Source organism: Dendropsophus ebraccatus, chromosome 9 (assembly GCF_027789765.1).
Source record: "Dendropsophus ebraccatus isolate aDenEbr1 chromosome 9, aDenEbr1.pat, whole genome shotgun sequence".
NCBI lineage: Eukaryota > Metazoa > Chordata > Amphibia > Anura > Hylidae > Dendropsophus > Dendropsophus ebraccatus.
The window spans coordinates 67,188,212-67,210,808 of record NC_091462.1 but is presented as its reverse complement, the minus strand read 5'-3'; the positions used below and the strand labels follow the sequence as shown (position 1 = coordinate 67,210,808).

The 22,597-nt window shown below is 45.5% G+C and overlaps 1 protein-coding gene across 3 annotated transcripts in view; it reads left to right on the top strand.

Moving 5' to 3' along the window:
- STAT1 (signal transducer and activator of transcription 1) overlaps nt 1-22,597 on the top strand; it is a 997,040-nt gene that overhangs the window by 955,227 nt on the left and 19,216 nt on the right. Inside the window, exon 24 of one of the 3 annotated variants that reach the window (XM_069983570.1) lies at nt 8,816-8,907. The exons of the other annotated variants lie outside the window; for them this stretch is intronic. Coding sequence (XP_069839671.1) covers nt 8,816-8,890 — 75 coding nt within the window. The 3' untranslated portion in view covers nt 8,891-8,907. Of the gene's footprint in view, nt 1-8,815; nt 8,908-22,597 lie in introns of those variants that run through there. 3 annotated transcript variants of the gene reach the window in all.

Below are 22,597 nucleotides of genomic sequence, written 5' to 3'. Positions count from 1 at the left end.
AAAGAGAACACCAAAACACCAACAAGAGAAAAAACATTAGGTTAACACAATACCTATTCATCACAATGGGATGTTAAGTTGTTTAATTGTTTGCAAACAATTACCAAAATGTTATGTTTAAGCTCAGTGATACCACGTGGATTTCTATGGACACATTGGCCAAATTTACAAAATTCCTTCATTTTAAATAATAATGACCAGTTTACTTTGCTCATAACAGTTTATAACCTGTTAAATAAAACATAAATGTTAGTCTCTTTGTTCTGACATCACCCGACTAATGACCTCCAGCCTAAAAGAAAACACAAATAGAATTAGAATACAGAAATTTACACCATAAACAAACACAGCCATATCCATTACTAATCATGTCACAGGATCAGCCTCCATGTTACCCATCTCCTCACATGAATCTGTTATGGGTGGAGATTTCCTCCTGAGACTGGACACTAGCAATCTCCTGCTGCAATGAATGGACTTCTGGCTCAGGATGTATATAAGGTGTATTACAGAACCGTTTAATATGCCCTGGCCTGCCACATCTGAAGCAATACCTAACGAACGTACCACCTCCTCCTAGGTCTATACACCATAGATATATTTTCTGATGTCTCATAACTGTCTCTAGAATCTTCACACCAGTCCCTAAGTATGTTGATAAATCTCTCATAAGAGCTAGTATTCCTTAGAGCCATCCTTTTTTTTTTTTTTATTGAATTTTTATTATTTTATCAAATGTCCAAAAAACACCTTAAAAACACGTCAACAGTACCATATGTTAGATACACCCAACCCACCCTACCCAGAAACCACTTTCCAGATAGACCCCCTACTCCCCTACATAGCTTCTTTTCCCCGTGGGGTCGCCCTATGGGGCATCGGGGGTGCACTATATAAGCCACCATTCTCTGCCTCCAACATTCACCTCCTATAGCTTATTCACGTTTCCTTTACTCTATCCGTGCGAGGGGACCGCCCCCACCCGCCCGTGCAAGGGCCCCGCCCCCAGCCAGGCCAAACCGGACCACACTAAACAAAAACACAAAACATTACACATTACACTAAATATAACAAAGTTGAGAGAGGGTGAAGAAAAGAAAAAAAAATAATAATAATAATTAATAAATAAATAAATAAATACATTTTACCACAACAGTTTTTGGCAGCCTACTATTCCTGTGGCTCTTGACAGCAGACCATGCAACGTCAGCTCTCCTCACCCACCACACTAACATTCACACATTGAGTCTGTCAGTGCCAGTCAACCACCTTCTCAGATGGACGCCCAGCCCTTCAGCAGACCTATTACTTTTCTAAACCATAACTGCGCCAAACCTCCCCAGCTTCGCTGCGGGGGCTTAGCACCTCTTCCACTCTCCCCCGATAACCCGTCAACCATTTATTATGCTCGACAAGGCCTCCAGGGAAAACAGATGCTTCAAACTCTCATCGCAAAAGCTGCGTCCCAGCATGGTCCCCCCAAAACCGGAGAAAACAGGAAGTGGTGCCTGCCTTTACTTACTTAACATAGACACACATAAACCAAAAAAGAAAATAAATAAATACATAAAAATTAATAATTCTTTCCCTCTCCCCTCCCCTCCCCTCTCTCCCTTCCCTCATGTACTACCTATCTATCCGGCCAAGCCTGGACCCGAGGCGCGACCCCCGCCCGGGTGGACACAAGCGCCCCCTCCCGCACAGCGACCCCCGGTATCTTCCCTATAACTTAACTCTCACTCACCGGTGCCCCGCACATACCCCACCGGTCATAAACCCATACAGTATACTTGTTGACGCATAACTCCTAACCCATCCCTTTCCCTCCCCCCCCAGTGCTGAAAAAACAAAAAAAAAACACTTCATACATATATACCTGCATACTTGTACTTGTGTGTGTGTATATATATATATATATATATATACACATATATAAATAACTAAACAAAAAAAAAAAAAAAGATCTATACTCCATATACTCTTCTGCAACACCCCCATTCTTCGACCCTCAATGGCCGATCCCCCATCCAATTCCTCATGATCACCAACTTAGCATAAAGAAACGATCTCAGAACAAAGTTCCGATTCTTTCTCGTGTTCTTTAACCTAGACGTGTCCCCCATAATCGCAAGCTGTGGGCTTTTTTCCAACTCCATTCCACTCTCCTGTTTGATCCCATCAAACACCCCGTCCCAGTAGTTCTGAAATTCGTTACACGACCATAACATATGGAGAAGACCCGCGTCCCCTCCCTGACATCTGGGGCAGGCGTCCTCCAATCTCCTCCCTATCCCATAAAGAAACCTTGGAGTATAATATAACCTGTGTACGATGTTGAATTGAGTCATTTGATGATTACCAGCAAGCGAGGCCCTTTTTATGTTCTTAAAAATTGTCCCCCAATCCAACCCCCCCACCTAATTCTTCTTCCCACTTTCCTTGGGACTTAAACACACCACTATCCAATGACTGTAGGTACTTATATAAGAAAGAAATTCTTTTTCTGGTTATTTTCTCACCTTTAAGTTTATCAATCAGAGGATCTCTATGCTCTATCAAAGTTATCCCGAAATTCTTGGACAGCAAGGCATCTTTCACTTTAAAGTATTCTAACCAAGAGTCACCTCCTGATTCAAACTTAAGCTTTAGGTCCTCCCACCCGAGCACACACCCCTGACATACCACATCCCTTATATTCTCTATTCCACTCCTTCTAAGTTTGTCCAAGACCCCAAGCCTCTTTGGCCCTCCCAAGGTGTTGTTCTTCCACAAGGGCGAGAATTTAAAATACCCCTCTATACCCAGCAACTTTTTTAAGGCTTCCCATGTCCTAACTAAACTGATCACCATTGGCCACTTACTCTCCACCCCCACCTTTAAGCACCCAGCTTCTAACTTTTGAAAGATGTCCCAATAAGGAAGACCCTCCTCAAGACCTACCAATCTATAAAATAACCGTTTGTGCCAAGAGGAAAGCCAGTGAAGCTGTGCTGCCATATAATACCAATACATTCTGGGAACCCCCAGTCCCCCTCTCTCCTTGGGCCTAGCCAGGTACTCCACCTTCATTCTTTTAAAATACTTCTTATTGACCCAGCATGGTGAGGTGGAAAAGAAGTACAGAATTTTAGGCACACAGATGGTCTTTATAAGTACTACTCTGTCTGCTCGTGATAGCGATAATCTCTCCCACACCTCTATTTTCCTCCCTAAAGTTGCCAATAAAGAGTCTAGATTCAGCTTGTTATAATCGCATATGTTCCTGGCAGGGCCGGTTTTAGACTAGATGTGGCCCTGGGCAAAGTTAAAGGTGGGGCCCCAAATGCTGAAATATTTTAGCAACAATTTAAGGTCCCCATACATTTTACTCTTTTGTTGGTGGTACCTGTTGCTCCTGGTGGGTTCGGCCATCAGTGTAAGGTGTATGGGGCTCTCTGGACAGTCCTCTGACAGATGATATCAGTGGACATAGGGGATCGAGCTTGATGGAAAATCAATGCCCAACCTCTTTGTTCTAAGAGAGATAAGTCGCCATCAGATCTGTATGGCTATGGCTTTACCCTATCATAGAAAACACAGGAAAACTCAGATGTGCCAAATTTCTGTGTATGGGGAGGATGGGACCAGATGGGAGAGATAATTGTCAGCTGAAGGAATGTTCAGCCAGCAGTTATTGGAAGCATACGGCCACTTTTAAGGCCGTATTACACGGCCTGATATTCTGCAGAAGTGAGCGCCAATCTGGTAGAATGGAGCTCGCTTAGAGAGCCTACTACAGCAAAAGCTATGGAGGAGATTTATCAAACTGGTGTAAAGAAGAATTGGCTCAGTTGCCCCTAGCAACCAATCAGATTCCACCTACTTAGAATCTGAGTAATGAAAGGTGGAATCTGATTGGTTGCTAGGGGCAACTGAGCCAGTTTCACTTTACACCATGTTTGATAAATCTCCCCCTAGGTGTATATATACAGTATATCATTTGTGATGTGTGTGCAATCCTTGCTGTATATAGTAAACAATAAAGATATATATACTACCTGATCACGTTCCCCAGTGTCCTCAGGCCTTGACTGTGATATATACTACCTGATCATGTTCCCCGGTGTCCTCAGGCCTTGTCTGTGATATATACTACCTGATCATGTTCCCCAGTGTCCTCACAGTGCGATAGCGTCCTGATTCGGACAATTTTCGCTCCATGTATTAGGGCCCTTACTCAGTTCAGAAGTTTACATGCCGGGACTGCCGCTACATGTCAGGACTACCGCTACATGCCGGGACCACCGCTACATTTTGGGACTGCTCCTACATGTCGGGACTGCCCCTACATGTCGGGACTGCCTCTACATGTCGGGACTGCCTCTACATGTCGGGACTGCCTCTACATGTCGGGACTGCCTCTACATGTCAGGACCGCCGCTACATTCTGGGACTGCCACTACATGCCAGGACTGCCGCTAGTGGTGTAAATACAAGAACTATTTATATGAATTGCTTTAAAAAAATAAATTTAAAAAAATCACTATAATCAGGACCAAATATTACCTCCATACCGTTATTGAAGAAAACACACTATATATAGGCCAATATTACCACCATAAAAGTGACCGCCCCATAATGACTCTATATACACTATATACAGACCAATATTACCGCCATAGAGTGACCACCGCATAATGACTCTATATACACTATATACAGACCAATATTACTGCCATAGAGTGACCACCGCATGACTCTATATACACTATATACAGACCAATATTACCGCTATAGACTGACCACTGTATAATAAATGACTCTATATACACTGTATACAGACCAATATTATGTGGCTGTCACCCTATGGCTGTACTATTGGTCTGTATATAGTGCATATATATAGAGTCATTATGTGGCAGTCAATCTATGGCAGTAATGACTCTATATATACGCTATATACAGACCAATATTATTGCCATAGGCTGACCCCTGTATAATGACTTTATATACACTCTATATACAGACCAATATTACCGCCATAGAGTGACCACTGCATAATGACTCTATATACAGACCAATATTACTGCCATAGACTGACCCCTATATAATGACTCTATATACACTGTATGCAGACCAATATTATGTGGCGATAACTCTATGGCTGTACTATATATACTGTACTGTGGCTGTACTGTATATAGTGTCATTATGTGGTAGTCAATCTATGGCAATAATGACTCTATATATACGCTATATACAGACCAATATTAATGCCAAAGAGTGACCACTGCATAATGACACTATATACAGACCAATATTACCGCCATAGAGTGACCACTGCATAATGACTCTATATACACACTATATACAGACCAATATTATGTGGTGATCACTCTATGGTTGTACTATTGGTCTGTATATAGTGTGTATATAGAGTCATTATGTGGTGGTCACTGTATGGCGGTAATATTGGTCTGTATATAGTGTCATTATGTGGTAGTCAATCTATGGCAGTAAAGACTATATATACACTATATACAGACCAATATTACCGCCATAGAGTGACCACTGCATAATGACACTATATACAGACCAATATTACCAACATATAGTGACCACCACCTAAGGACTGAATACCACCTTATTTTTTTCTCAATAAAATACACTGTATTGCCTTAGTGATGTCATCATACACTATACATAGGAGCTGCAGCGTATACATAGGACTGATGAGGCCGGAGAATGGCTGCAGCTCCTATATACAGTCTATTCACCTCAACACTTGGAGTCAGCAGTGCTTATACACACACACCATTATATATATATATATATATATATATATATATATATATATATATATATATACACACACTCACTCACACACCCATGAAAACACATTATACAGATACAAACCATCCAGTCCATACACTATACACAGGACATGTAACACACACTACATTCATCCATTATACACTTACATTCATACACATTACACACTACATGTACAGTATACTTACCCCCTCTAGCATGGTGGTTGTAGTGGTGAATCCCCCTCATGTTCCTTAGCAGCAGGCTGTCATCCTCACCCGGCAGCCCTCTCCTCCATCGTCCCGACAGCTCCACACCAGAGGAGGAAGTCACGTGCAGTGAGAGGAGCTGGAGGGAGGGGGAGGGGGAGCAGACACGGAGCCCAGCGTCCTGCAGCCTCTGCATGAACCCTGATAGCAGCAGCCAGGGATCACTGCCAGACGCTGGAGGACGCTGCCTGTGCTCTCCTCTCCACTGGAACTGTGGTAGGGGGCCCCTGGGGGATGGGGGCCCTGGGCATTTGCCCTGCTTGCCCCCCCCTAACGCCGGCCCTGGTTCCTGGACAACCCCCAGGTATCTAAAATCCTCTCCCGGCTGTAACACTCTTAACTGGGATGATTCAAGCGATGGTTTCTCTCCAAGAGGCAATAAAATGGATTTGTGCCAGTTTATGGCTAGCACAGAGAACTTTCCAACCTCTTGTATTAGATTCATTACCCTAGGGACTGATAAGGCAGGGTTCTCCAAAAACAGAAGCATGTCATTTGCAAATAGTGAAACCCTGTCCCCACTGCCCCTCGCCCCAAACCCCAGTATTTTATCATCCTTCCTAATCAACCTCGCTAAAGGTGCAATACTGAGGGCGAAGAGCAGTGGGGAGAGGAGAAGGCCCTGCCTTGTTCCCCGAGACAGAGAAAATGTTCTGGAATTGACACTGTTAACCACCACCGACACCTTTGCACCTTTATATAAGAGCCTCACCATACTGATAAAGCCCTCCCCCAATGCAAATCCATCCATTACCTTCCAGAGTTACTCCCACTCCACCCTATCGAAAGCTTTAACCGCATCCAAAGACAGGATGGAGTGGAAGCATCTCCCCCAAGACAACTGAATGTTTTCATACAACCTTCTTATATTTTCCCTTACCATTCTACCTGGCACAAACCCGCATTGACTTCAATGGAATGGCTAAGGAACTTGAGAAGGGCCGGCAATAAAACCTCCCGGTGGGTTTTATATAGTTCAAATGGTATGCCATCCTTCCCTGGTGCCGACCCGTTTTTCATCTTGTCCAATGCCAAATTAAGCTCCTCTATGGTCACCGGTGCTTCCAACACCTCTCTCTGGGCTTGGATGATCCCAGGCAGTTCACTTATGTTCAATAAATCCTTAAGTTCTTCCTCCTTTACCACTGCTTCCGAACTATACATTTTTTCATAATATTCCCTAAAAGCCCCTCATATCCTTCTCAGAAACTATAATCCCCCCTTCTAAATTTCTAATTGCCCCAATTTGCCAACCCTTATCCTGATCCTGAATAATATTCATCAACCCCCTATTAGGTGTCCCTGAACCTAAGTGTCTCTTCTTATTCATAAATCCTACCTGTGCTTTAGCTTTCCCTAACAAATAGCCATCCAAACTCGCCTGTGACAAATCTAGTTTTTCCCGCGCCTCATTAGTGGGTAGTGATCTATAACCCTCTTCTTCCTTCAACAGTTGCTCCCTTAACTCCTTTTCCTTAACCCTATACCCTTTTTTAAACTTACTCACCACCCCTATATATTTCCCCCTAATAAAAGCTTTAATTGTGTCCCAAACAACCAAAGGTGAAGCTGTGTCCCAGTTTAAATCCCATATATCTTGAATTTCTTTCCCAATCTCAACGTTGTTTTCTATCAAACTTAACCAGTGCGCATTTAATTTAAATATACCTCCCACATTAGCCCCGTGCTCCTTAAATTCCACTAAAAGTGGACAGTGATCAGAAAGTGTTCTACTCAAATATTTAATCCCCTTAACCTTATTAACCATGTTATTATTAACCAGTGCTAAATCTATCCTCAACATGACATTTTTTGATTTATTCCAACATGAGAAGAATTTAACATTGGTATTCCATTCCCTCCAAAGGTCTCTCAAACCCAGTTCTCCCAACAAAGTTTTAAACATCACACTACCTGCCCTCTTACCTCCTACCACACCTCTCCATCTGTCTTCTGATTCCTCAACTACTGCATTGAAGTCACCGGTGACCAGCACAGGGCAATCTCCTTTATCTCTGCAAAACTCAAACAGAGCCTCCAGCACTTCCTTTCGAAACGGGGGAGTGATGTACACAAATCCCAAAACACATTCAAGACCCTCCACTCTACAATATAAAAAGATGTACCTGCCCTGCCTATCCAATCTCTGCTCAATGGCTTCCCACTTAACCTGTTTATGAACTAGTACTGATACTCCCCGAGCATAGTTGGAAAAATATGCATGGTATTGCTGACCCCACCATGATTTATGCAACCTAGGAAGAGTCTCTTTCGTAAGGTGGGTCTCTAATAAGCAGGCAATCCCAGGCATATAGTTCTTAACCCCATTCATAACTGCTAGCCTCTTGACTCTATCCTCAAGACCCCTTATGTTCCAGGTTAATATCCTGAGCATGTTAATCTCCTAGATAGTAAAGTATAGCAGAAGAAGAAGAACGAAGGGGGGTGGGGGGGGAAGGGCACCACCCTCCCAACCCCCATCCCCCTTACGACCTGAGAAAAAAGAGATTCCCAAGTCCCTAAGCTAAGCAATACATACTGAGCCTCTTCTAACATATATTACAGACCTCGTCTGGCCTTGGATCTACAGACCTTTATGATCTGCCCACTTTGTTGCCTCCTCCGGGGAGTCAAAGAAGAAAACCTTCTCCTCTAAGACTACTCTTAGCCTAGCGGGGAACAACAGACTGTACTTAATGTTCTTCTCTCTAAGTCTCCTCTTGAACTGTACAAATGCCACTCTTTTTTTCTGGTAGATGAAGTGTCGGATCCTCTGGGTAGGCGGGGACCACAGGAGCCAGAATGACAGCGCTTCACGGCTTCAGGTTTAATGAAGTAAAACGATGAGTTTTAATGGTCTTATAAACAATGCCCCTTTGTCACTGATGCAGTGTATGCAGTGCATACAGGTGTTGTGTTCTTAGCTCAACACCATCAGGTGAGCAGTTTTATTATCAACTTGTTCGACCCACAATCTGTTGTTTACGTTATCACCCTATGGCGCCCTTTCCACTTTTTTAGCCCTACTCTTTTTTTCTGGGTTTCCACCGCATAGTCAGGAAAGATCATCACCCTGTTGCTATTGACTTTTAGCTCACTTAGATCATGTGTTTTCCTTAGAATGATATCTCTATCTCTGTCATTGAGGAGTTTAGCAACCAGGCTTTCTGCCTGGCAGCCCTCACCACTCCAAAAAGTTCAGACAGATTCTCTTTGCCCACAATGTTGACTATCCACTCCTGCACATACTTCTCTGTATCGCTTCCCCCCACTCCTTCTGGAAACCCCACCATCCTGATGTTCCCTCTGCGAGATCTATCTTCCAGCTCTATCACTTTCATTTTCAACATACCATTCTCTTGAACTATTTTTTCCAGTCCCTCCTTAAGGGGCCTCATCCCATCCTCCAAGTCGCTGATCCTCTGTTCTGCCTCAGAAAATCTGTCTTTGAACTTACCAAAATCGTCCTTTATCAGCGAGATCTCAGAACCGATTGACCCCACTTGGGTGGTCAAGCTTGCTATTGAGGCTTCACATTTCTTTATAGCCCCCAGAACCTCCCCCAACCAGCTAGGCTGCTGCTCTGTCGCCCCTTTCTTTCCACCTCCCAGCGACTCCTGGCCCTCTTTCACAGACTCCACCACCACCTTCTTCTTATTTTTGCCCGCCATATTTGGAGAGCCAAAAAGCTTATCTATTTTTGCAGTAGATTTTGTGTCAGTTCTACCTGGGCTATTTCCTTTATTGACCTTGGGTCTACCCATTTGCAAGAAGTTGACACAGAATAGTTCACCGTCCCCAGGACCCAAATTGCAGTGGTTAAAGCACACAGATCTTACAAAACTGCAGGAGTGAAAGTAGGATAAATACAATACACAGACAACTTATACCAGTTAGTTAGAGGGGGGGGGGGAATATCCCTCCTTTCCCCACCATATGTCACTGAATCAGTCCAGGCCTGGCCCCCCGCAAAATTAACTCTCTCCAATGAAAATCCACCACCCAACTCCACTCCAGAGACCAGTCCGATGTTAGTATGATGTTAGGGTAAGGGCCAAACAGATAACACTCTTAACCTTGTGTTTTAAAGAATGTCACTCAGCACTCCTCCTCAATGTCTCTCCTTTCTTTAGTATACAAGCCTTTCACTCCCAGAGGAGCACCCCATAGGATTAGTAGGGTTATGTCTCACACTTTCACAAGCAGTCACCTCCAGGGGTCCCCCACAGGAAAAAAGAATCAGTTTAAGTGGCTATAAATTAAACAGTTTGAAACCCAGGATGCACAAATATACAGAGTCTTGTTACCATATTCCGATGCTGCCGACTTATGGATCTCCTAGGCACACATTCAAAAAGAAGCACCTAGCGCACCTTAGCAAAGCCGGGGAACTGCTCTCACCAGCGAACCCCCCCGGTCCTCGCTAGTCCTATAAAATCCACCTCCACCTTGATCTGGCCCTAAACTTGATTGCACCAGCCCCAGACGCTCTTTCGGCCACCAGTCTGTTATCCACGTCCCTTCGACTCCTCTTACCAGCCGAGGTTCTCTCCCCGGACATCAGCATGCAGTCTCTGTCCGCACTCCCCGGGCTTCTCTCACAAGCCCTAGGACCACCCAGTCTCTGATACCACGCTCCACCTGGACTCACTCAGTCCGCACTCCTTGGACTTCGACTTCTGTCTGCGCTCCACAGGCTACTCACTCTAGCCCGATTACCGCCCGGGTTCCACAACTCCACCACAGTCCACTACGTTTGTCTCCGCACACGACAGACTCCTCCGGGCTACCTCACTGCCCTCCACGTCAAGGTGCAGACCACATGGAAGCACACATGCCGAGGCTCCAGTACGGAGGCGTGCCTTAGCTCCGCCTCATGCTTCTCCCCCTGCTTTTTCCAGAGCCATCCTTGTAGTGCAATCTACATTGCACTGATTTGCCATTGAATACAGGAAACTAGAATCATCCTGAGACATGTCCGGACAGCTGTACACAGACCTATATAGGGTGAGATAATTGTTACAGAACAGTATAGGATTATCATGCTGCCTGAACCTGGACTTTTTAGGAGCATTCTCACCCCTAGTGTCTCGCCCACCCAGGATACACTGCAGTTTTTTCCTTCTTAATTCTTCACCTCTTCAATGGTCACCTATATGTGCCAGTGATAACTGTGCTGCAAGTGGCCCTGGCAGCCAGGCTTGGAGCAGACACCAGGCATCTCTGTTACTTAACCGATATTGTTTCGCTACAGCTTAAAATCGATTAGACAAAGTTATTGGTGACTCACTGGTATTACATTCTCCAAGAACTTTACACAACTGCAACCTGTCCTGGATAGTGAGAGCTGGAGGGCAATCAGATACAGCCAGCCTTCAGCTCATGTCTTTCTACCAACTCCACCAGCCCATTGTTCCTCTCTGTGAGATTTTCTATCTCTGCTTTTAGATTTTCAAATTCATTATTTGAACCTGTAGCAATTTCAACCACAGACTCAGTTGCCCTGCCATTTGCTTCCATTTCTTTCTGCCATTTGGCCTCACTCACCTCAGCTATTTCCTTTACCTTAACCAGCAAAGCAATTTCATTACTTAATTTCAATTTCTTTCTAAACATTTTACCATCAATTTTAACATTGTATACCTGGCACTGTGCAAACAATGTCTTAAACTGATCTCCCAGAGATTCAACTGCACATACCTGATTGATAACTAGCAGAAGCATACTTCTTAACATATTTTTCCACAAGTTCTATATTAATAAACAACAATACTAAACCTGATAAAACTAACAAACAAACAACCAACCAACAACTACTAACAATACCGCAACAACAGCAGAAATGGGCCTCGCCCAACCAGTATCTTCCTACTATACAAGGCTCACAACATACACATCCAACCTACTCAGTGAGAAACACTTCTAAAGACACAATATCCACAACACTTCCTCCACTACTCTAGCTACTATCCAGCAATACACAACCTGACTCACAATTACACTAAGTTTGCTAGGCTCTTAACACAAATAACTTAAAAAAAACTTTACACTTACCAAAAGTTTGTTGCATCCACGATCCAGACTCATCGATTCCTTGATCTTCGCCTCTTCAGATATTTGGATCAGAGCAGACTCGTTTCTTAGGATTCACTGTGGAATTTAAGTAATCACAGTCCCATCTGGGGTGCCAAATGTAGAATCTGCTTAGGTTTTTGGGGTGCCGTGTTAACTAATCAAGGACAACTGGATCTTTGAGGGGTTTATTACAAAGAGGAAACATAAATATCTACACAAGGGGAGACTAATTAAGGGATAGGAATATAAGGGAAGGGAGATGGTGGTAGGAAGGGATGGTGGGAGATAGGAAGTGCCTAACTATTCATCTGTGTGTAACCTTATATACCAGTCCCACAAACACACACATAGCCCACACATTGCCCATCCCTGGAACACCCCCAAATACTGTCTCAGCCAATCATTACAATTCCTTTATGTTTTAAAGACAATAATGCAGAGGTAAACACATTCACGGGGGTTGGCGTCCTTTGGGAAAAGTAAGGTCCTTGTACTTTTGATGACTCTTTTGGGCGTGATATGCCCATCCACAGGTGACTCCTATAAATAGGCTTGAACTATGACCACAGGGGCTGGTTTATGGCTTTACGACTACAGGAATGCTGTCCTGCTGTTTGACTTCACTCTTATCCCTCAGATGGTTAGCATTGTACAGCATTTCTGAGTCTCCATTTCATTGTCTTTGGAAGGACCTTCATTTACAATAGGCTCAGTCCATTCATTCATCTTCTTTTTGCCCTCTGTCACCTGAGACCATGAAACTGTATCAGATTTATACAGGCTGTGGTCCATGTTGGTTCCAACAGTACCTCCCAAACAAGATACGTCTTTCCCAGTGTCTAATAAAGTTAATTATTGTTGTAGACTGGTCAAGTGTCTCCAATAAAGAGTTTACACATTTGGGCTGCGTTCACACTACGTATATTTCAGTCAGTATTGCAACCAAAACCAGGAGTGGATTAAAAACACAGACAGGCTCTGTTCACACAATGTTGAAATTGAGTGGATGGCCGCCATATAACAGTAAATAACTGCCATTATTTCAATACAACAGCCGTTGTTTTAAAATAACAGCAAATATTTGCCATTAAATGGCGGCCATCCACTCAATTTCAACATTGTGTGAACAGAGCCTGTCTGTGTTTTTAATCCACTCCTGGTTTTGGTTGCAATACTGACTGAAATATACTGCCTGAAATATACATATACTGACTGAAATATACGTAGTGTGAACGCAGCCTTACACATTTACACAAGGGCGTAGTTCCGAATTACCCAAACTATTAATTTTTCACATTACTGATCTCACACGGTAAACAATGTAAACTTTTTTTTATAAAAGTACTGATTGTGGTGCAATAAAATACACTTCATATAACCCCATAGACAAAAAATAAAAGTGTTATAAGGATCATAACAGAGAAATTTAAACACATTTAGTTTTTTTATGAAAAGTTTTTAATTTTTTAAAAGCAGTAAAATAAAATTGAATATATAATTTCCTATTGTTGCAATCATACTGACTTGAGGAACATAGATAACAAGTCAGTTTTACAAGAGGTCGAATGGAGTTAAAAACAGCTGGGGTTCTGGAATTTGATAAACTTAGAGGATGCAGCTTTCTAAGGGATGTCCAGCCCTGCCATGGGTACTTTGCAAGACTTCCTCCCGGATTTACATGCACAACCTTAACATTTACATCCCCCGTGCCGACGATCGCTGCTATTACACTGCTATATAACAGTGATATTTAGCTTTCCAGGTCATTGGTGACCTGGAAAGCAATGGCGATTGGTGCTGTCCGAGACAGCACCAATCGCCATTATTGTTAAATTAAAAAAGTGGCCGCGGTGCCACTGTCCCGATCGCTATGATCCGCCGGCCGTATTACCTGTCTCTGAACACCTCAGCTAGGTAGCTGAGGTGTTCAAAGCAGGTGTGTGGGGTGTATGTGCCCATACTCACCTGATCCAGGCATCTGGAGCGATGACTTCCGGGTCCCACGTCCTCCTCTTCTTCCCTGTCGTCTATCTTCGTCTCTTTTCGGCTCCCGTTGTCAAACTTCGGCCTTTTCCGGCTATCTTCGTCCAGGTTCGTTCTACTGCCCCCTAGCGCAGAGGTCCTCAACTAGCAGACTCCTGCTGCAGCTTAGTATACAGTACCTTTATACTACCGGGGGGAGCACACAGGGAGGCTATATACTACTGGGGGGCTATATACTTCTGGGGGGAGCGCACAGGGGGACTATATACTACTGGGGGAGTGCACAGGGAAGCTATATAAGGGCTGGTGAGAGAGAAAAAATGCCAGTTTTCCCACTAATAAGCATCAATTCTGTATGTAAATAGTTCAATGTTTGTGAACAGTTAACAAAACACGTTTACTACTGATGTTCAGCTCGGACCTTCACCTGACAATAGACCCCATTAAGTGGACCTTCACTAAAAGTTGTTGAGTACCCCTGGTCTGTGCCATACTCTATGGAGCTGTATGTAATCTTAAAGTGGTACACAATACTTTATTAATTGAATACGTTTATGGAATACTTTGGGGTGCAAGGACACTTGTTCCCAAATGGACGGCACCAAGCAGGGAGGGAGAGAGGTGCCCGTACATTCAACAAAAAATAGTGATCCAGCACTTAGCAAACAAGTATGCTTTTATTCCAATGTTGCAATAAATTACAGATGAAACACCATAGTGCAGGGACCCCACAGAGGTCAGACACGTTTCGAGCGCATGCACACTCTTGCTCACTGATAACCCCTCCTATAAAACAACTTCCTTTAAATAACAAACCAAACAAGTCAAACATACAGGTGTAAGAGTGATTACATGAACACATGATATATAGTGATGCTTGGTACTCGATCGAGTATTAGGGTACTCAATGGTACTCGTTACTCGGACGAGCATTTCACGATACTCGAGAAAATCTGGCTGGGACTTGCAGTGCTGCTACCACGATTTAACCAGCAAACTGTGGTGATCGGCTGCTGGCAGAAAGGGGACATTAGGTGTTGCATAGAGACCCCTAAGAAGTGCTCAATGTACACTCTTGATTTTGGGGCTGGTGGTGCTGCTGTACTACATTGGATTGCTTGGATTTGTAGTACATAGTACACTTGCATAGAACTTCACTGCTCATTAGACGGGGGTGTCAGATAGGGTGTCTAGGTCCAGCCACTACCACATTGTACCGTACAGCCCCCCCCTAAACTAGTGGGTACTACACTGTATTGCTGGGATTTGTAGTACACCTTTATAAAACTTCACTGCTCATTGTAAGGGGATATCACAGTGTGTATCTAGGTCCAGCCACTACCAGATTGTACCGTACAGCCCCCCCTAAACTAGTGGGTACTACACTGTATTTCTGGGATTTGTAGTACACCTTTATAAAACACCTGCATAAAACTTCACTGCTCATTGTAAGGGGGTATCACAGTGTGTATCTAGGTCCAGCCACTACCAGATTGTACCGTACAGCCCCCCCTAAACTAGTGGGTACTACACTGTATTGCTGGGATTTATAGTACACCTTTATAAAACTTCAGTGCTCATTGTAAGGAGGCATCACAGCATGTATCTAGATCCAGCCATTACCAGATTGTACCGTACAGCCCCCCCCCCCCCCCGAAACTAGTGGGTATTACACTGTATTGCTGGGATTTGTAGTACACCTTTATAAAACTTCACTGCTCATTGTAAGGGGGTATCACAGCGTGTATCTAGGTCCAGCCACTACCAGATTGTACCGTACAGCCCCCGCCCTAAACTAGTGGGTACAACACTGTATTGCTGGGATTTGTAGTACACCTTTATAAAATTTCACTGCTCATTGTAAGGATGTATCACAGCGTGTATCTAGGTCTAGCCACTACCAGATTGTACCGTACCAAACAGCCCCCCCTAAACTAGTGGGTACTACACTGTATTGCTGGGATTTGTAGTACACCTTTATAAAACTTCACTGCTCATTGTAAGGAGGTATCACAGCATGTATCAAGATCCAGCCACTACCAGATTGTACCGTACAGCCCCCCCAAACTAGTGGGTACTACACTGTATTGCTGGGATTTGTAGTACACCTTTATAAAACTTCACTGCTCATTGTAAGGGGGTAAAGGGTGTGTCAGAGAGTGTGTCTAGGTCCAGCCACTACCAGATTGTACTGTACAGCCCCCCCTAAACTTGTGGGAGCACAAGTATTTTTCCTGGTTTCTGTATTTCATATGCAAGGCCTATCTAATTTCAATCACATCACAACTGCTTTCACAGAGTAAAGGATGTGTCAGAGAGTGTGTCTAGGCCCAGCCACTACCAGATTGTACCGTACAGCCCCCCTAAACTTGTGGGAGCACAAGTATTTTTCCTGATTTCTGTATTTCATACGCAAGGCCTATCTAAGTTCGATACTGTGTAGTGTCTATAAAATGGTAAACCCCAGGGGTAAGGGTCGAGGGCATGGGGTTCCAAGTGATGGCGTTGCCGGAGGCCGTAGTTCAGGGCAGGGTGACACAGCAGCACCTGTTGAGAAGGTAGCAGTGCTACGCTGCAGACATCCACTCCCTAGCATCTTTGCCCAACTGACGGGGTCTCATGGTAGACCGATATTGAAACCGCAGCAGTGTGAACAGGTGATCACGTGGATAGCGGATAATGTGTCCAGTAACTTATCCACCAACCAGTCTTCCACGCAGTCCAGCCACGCTACCCAAAGGAGTGGTACCCTTGCTCCATTAGCTCAGCCTCCTTCCCCACAGCCTGACCCCTCTAGGGAAAGAAGGGATTCAGATACACCACCATGCTCCCAGGAACTCTTTTCTGGACTGAGTCAGAGCAACCGGAGCAGTCGATCTGTCCCAATGCCCAAACTATGCAGGTCACACAGTCAGTGGGAGTTGAGAGTGGGGACTTGCAAGTGGGGTTGGAAGAGGTGTCTGATGATGATGATGAGACCCGGTTGTCAGACAGTGAGGTTGTTGTCATTGATGTAACTCAAAGTGAGGAGGAGAGTGAGGAAATGGAGGAAGAGCTGGTGGATGAGGACGAGGTGACTGACCCGAGCTAGGTGGATAAGCCTAGTGAAGACCGTGCTTCTGAGGAGGCAAGTTCACCCGCAGGACTGGTTGGAAGAGGAAGAGGAGTGGGCAGAGGAAGAAGCAGGGGCAGAGCGAGTAGATCAGCAACTGTTTCACTGAGTCAAACTCCCGTGGCCAGGGCTAGATGTTCCCAAGTCTGGAGGTTTTTTAAAGAAAGTGCGGATGACCGACGGACTGTAGTGTGCAACGTGTGCCACGCCAGGGTCAGCAGGGGAGCCACCACCACCAGCATGCGCAGGCATATGAGTGCTAAACACCCCATTCAGTGGAACCAAGGCCGTTCAGTGACTGCAAGTCGCACACCTGCTCCTTCCCCTGTGTCACGTGCTGGCTCTGTCAGTCCCCCCGCCCAGGCCCCAGGCACGAGGGCCTCCCGCCCTACATGCACCCCTTCACCTCCACTATGCTCCACATCCTCCAGCAAGGTGCCCAAGCGCAGCGTGCAGTGGACCTTTGAACGGAAGCGCAAATACACTGCCACTCACCCGCATGCACAAGCCCTACATGTGCACATAGGCAAACTGCTGAGCTTGGAGATGTTGCCCCTATTGGCTGATAGAGACAGAGGCTTTTAGGAACCTCATGGCGGTGGCTGTCCCTCGGTACTCTGTCCCCAGCCGCCACTACTTTTCACGGTGTGGAGTCCCAGCCCTACACCAGCACGTGTCGGATAACATCATCCGTGCCCTGACCAACGCGGTCAGCGACAAGGTCCACCTAACCATGGACACGTGGACAAGTGCTGGCGGGCAGGGACACTATATCTCCCTGACGGCACATTGGGTTAACTTTGTATGGGCTGGGACAGAGTCTGACCCTGGTTCCGCTCATGCGCTGCCCACACCAAGGATTGCCGGGTCTACCTCGGTCACGGTCTCTCTTGAGTTGTACACTTCTTTCTCTTCCTCTTTTTCCTCCTCCTCCTCTCTATTTCCCTCCATGAGCACGTCGCCTCCATTTCGTAGCATCAACAGTGCGGTGGGTAAGCACCAACAGGTGGTGTTGAAACTGCTGAACTTAGTCGACAAGAGGCACACGGCCCAGGAGCTGTTGCAGGGCATCACGGCGCAGTCAGATTTTCGGCTCGCACCACGGAGCATCAAACCAGGCATGATTGTGTGTGACAACGGGCGAAACCTGGCGGCTCTGCAACTTGGCATCCGCACACAGACATGTACCATGCCTGTCCCATGTGTTCAACCTAGTGGTGCAGAGGTTCCTTAAGACGTACCCCAATTTGGCTGACTTGCTCACCAAGGTGCGGCACATCTGTGCGCATTTCCGCAAGCCTACCACGGATGCTGCCACCCTTAGGGCAGTGCAAAGGCGCTTGCAACTGCCGGCTCTCAGACTGCTGTGCGACGTGCCCATGAGGTGGAATTCCACCTTCCAGATGGTAGCCAGGGTTTACCAGCAACGCAGAGCCATTGTGGAATGCCAGATGTCACCCTCTGTGTGAAGCGGTAGTCAGGTCAGTCAGCTACCTCAAATCTACAATGAGGAGTGGACGCGGATGTCTGCTATCTGTCAGGTACTGGGCCCCTTTGAGGAGAAAACAAAGATGGTCAGCGGTGATGCCGCCATTATCAGCATCACCATCCCGCTGCTGTGTCTGCTTAAATCCTCCCTGCTCAGCCTGAAGTCTGACACTTTGCCTTCGTCTCAGGAGACGGGTGAAGAACAGCCGCTGCTATATAGCCCTGCCCTGTCCCTGACGCCAGTTTCTCACCACAGAGTAGAGGATGAGGAGGATAAAGAAGAGGAGGAAAAGGAGCAGACTGCTGCCGCCACTGAAGAGAGTACCCATGCTCAATCCTTAGTTGTTGAGCGTGTATGGCCTGAAGAGGAGGATTTGGTGGAGGAGGAGGAGGAGGAGGAGGAGGAGGAGGAGGAGGAGGAAATTGAGGCTAGTGAGGAGAGGGAGTTCTTGTGTGTTGGGACCCTGGCGCACATGGCTGACTTAATGTTAGGCTGTCTTTCCCGTGACCCTCGGGTTAAAATATTTTTTAACAACACAGATTACTGGGTGTTCACCCTCCTGGACCCTCGGTACAAACACAAAATTTCCACTCTCATTCCTGCCGAGGAACGCAGTACGAAAGTGAATCAATATCAACAGGCCCTGGTGCAGAAGCTGAAAATGTACTTCCCTTCTGACACCACTAGTGCCAGAGGACCTAGTTCTGTGGGCCAAAGAGCGGTGGAGAGGAGCGATGGAGCAGGCAGCTTGTCAAGGGGCAGGGGAACACTCTCCAAGGCCTTTGACAGTTTCATGGCACCCCAGCAAGACTAGGTCAACAGTCCCCAGTCTAGACAGAGTAGGGGGGAAGCCTTCAGGAAGATGGTGAGGGAGTACCTTGCTGACCATACCAACGTCCTTACTGATCACTCTGCTTCCTACAACTACTGGGTTTCAAAGCTGGATATGTGGCCTGAACTGGCGCTTTACACCTTGGAGGTGCTAGCCTGCCCTGCCGATAGCCTGTTGTTAGAGCGGGTCTTCAGTGCAGCTGGTCCCATCATCACTGATAAGAACACCCGTCTGTCAACTGACAGGCTGACGTTTATAAAAATGAACAAAGCCTGGAATTCATCTGAATTTAACTGTCCACCCGGGGAAAGCAGCTCAACATGAAGATTCTTGGTAACTCCTCTCCTCCTCTTCCTTCAATTATCAGCCAACTGCCACATTTTCTTCCGCTATGCAGTGTTTGGCCTAATTATTGGGAGGCTCAACTGCTTCCTCACTCACTTCTAATAGTTCTCTGTGTCCTCACTGCCATGCTCTGACGTCACACTACATCGGCAGAGGAGCGAGACTGGTTGCCGGGGGCCCGCCGATCGCGCCCCCGCCAACCAGCCAGCTGTTTTATTTTATTTATTTTTTTGGTCTAGCCGGGGCCTCACCATCCCCGGTCAAGAGGCATCAGGTGTACCCTTGATGGTAACTGACAGCTGGCCTAGCCAGTTAGCTGTTAGCACCCTGGTTCATGTCTACTAAATATCCCAGCCCCTGGACTCACTCCAATTTTTGGGAGGCTCACTAGCTTCCTCACCCACTTTTAATGGTTCTCTGTGTGCTAACTGCCATGCTGTTTCTGGCCTAATTTTTGGAAGGCTCACTTGCTTCCTCACTCACTTTTAATGGTTCTCCATGTGCTCAATGCTATGCTGTGTCTGGCCTATTTTTTGGGAGGCTCACTTGCTTCCTCGCTCAGTTTTAATGGTTCTCTGTGTGCTCAATGCCATGCTGTGTCTAACCTAATTTTTGGGAGGCTCACTTGCTTCCTCACTCACTTTTAATGATTCTCTGTGTGCTTAATGCCTTGCTGTGTCCGGCCTAATTTTTGGGAGGCTCACTTGCTTCCTCACTCACTTTTAATTGTTCTCTGTGTTCTCACTGCCATGCTCTGACGTCACTACTACAAACAGGGAACAAGTCATAAAGGAAAGACTGAGATTTCTCCTCTTTTCAAATCTATTCCTGGCTTTGGCTTAAAAAATCTGTCAGATTAATCTCTCTATGTAAAGGCATCCATAGTAATCAAGAAAGATCGTAATACATTAATTCAACCCAAACAGAAACCAACTATTACAAAACAAACTACTTCTAAACAAGTATTATCGCTAGGGCTGGACGGGATACCGCAAAAATACAGATACCGTCACTGGCGCCCTTGCCTCCATGTTGGCTACTGCTGGGCCATATCTGGCATCCATGTTGACTACTGATGGGCCTTTACTGGCATCCATGTTGACTACTGCTGTGCCTGCCCTTGCCTCCATGTTGGCTACTGCTGGGCCTTAACTGGCATCCATGTTGACTACTGCTGGGCCTTCACTGGCATCCATGTTGGCTACTGCTGCTCCCCGAGTTCTCTGTGTTCTCAATGCCATGCAGTGTCTGGCCTAATTTTGGGGAGGCTCACATGCTTCCTCACTCACTTTTAATGGTTCTCTGTGCGCTCAATGCAATGCTGTGTCTGGCCTAATTTTTGGGAGGCTCACTTGCTTCCTCACTCACTTTTAATGGTTCTCTGTGTGCTCACTGCCATGCTGTGTCAGGCTGAGTTTTTGGGTGGTCCATATGCCTACCTCTATTTTAACCAGGCCGTTGCACAGAATTAGGCATAATGGTGCCATTAGGCAGCCTCAGAGGCATGCATACACGCTTCCCTTGCTGTTTCCTGTCCATTTCCGTGGTGTTTCCATCATTTTCTGAGGTTGACAGGTTTTCACACGACCTTCCCCCTACCGAACTTGGATCCCCTGCAAAAATGCTCAAGTCTCCCATTGACTTCAATGGGGTTCGTTACTCGAAACGAGCACTCGAGTATCGGGAGATATTCGTCTCGAGTAACGAGCACCCGAGCATTTTAGTACTCGCTCATCACTAATGATATATAACAAACCCTGCCACAAAACTGGTGTATAAATAGACAATAGAGAATATATACAATATAAAATACAAAAGGCAGTTACACATGATTTGGTAAATGGACAAAAATATTTTTTTTTTTTCTAGGCACAGAAAATAAACTAATTGCAAGTATTGACACAATAAACATGTAAAAACATTTCATGAAGTATGAGTTCAAGCACACATAACATGTGTATCAATTCCAGTATATCTAGGGTAAGGCCATGTACACATGGCGTATGAGACTGGCCGTTCCGTGACCTCTGAAAAGATCATCCCAGCCACTACTGCAGTACCAACCGGATGATGTTTCCGACCACAGTGTTCTGATGCGGGCGCATCAGCGCGCGCCCACATCAGAACTCCTCACAGCACACAATGAAGCAAGCGGCCGGAGCCGCTCGCTTCATTGTGTGAACTGACAGAGCTTTCTGCGGCCGCAATTCACTGAATTGCGGCCGCAGAAAACTGGCATGGCAGTTGTTTGCGGCACCGTATGGAATCCCGGCCGGAGCGTATACTATGCATACACCCTCCGGCCGGGATCCTATAGAAGAGCATGCAGCGTGCAAAGTACGGCCGTTGTTGCCAATTGCAACAACGGCTGTACTTTTATGCTGTGTGAACATAGCCTAAATAGGTAAAAGCATTATTATATAGCATCTCCAATTATACTATGCATTTTTTCTGTTTCTAAACTGTTTTTCTCTCAGTTGTAATGGTACAGGAGATTAATTGATGATGTCAAATCTAAACTAGCGAAATACAATAATTTATTTTGTATACAATATTGTATTTCACCAGTTTAGATTTGGCGATCTGATGTATATGCTTACTTTGAACACGTGTGTTGTTTGTTTTGGTCGATAATGTCACTTTCACGATTCGTATCACCTGTTGTTAATTTTATATGCTGTGTATATATACACCCTCTTTGC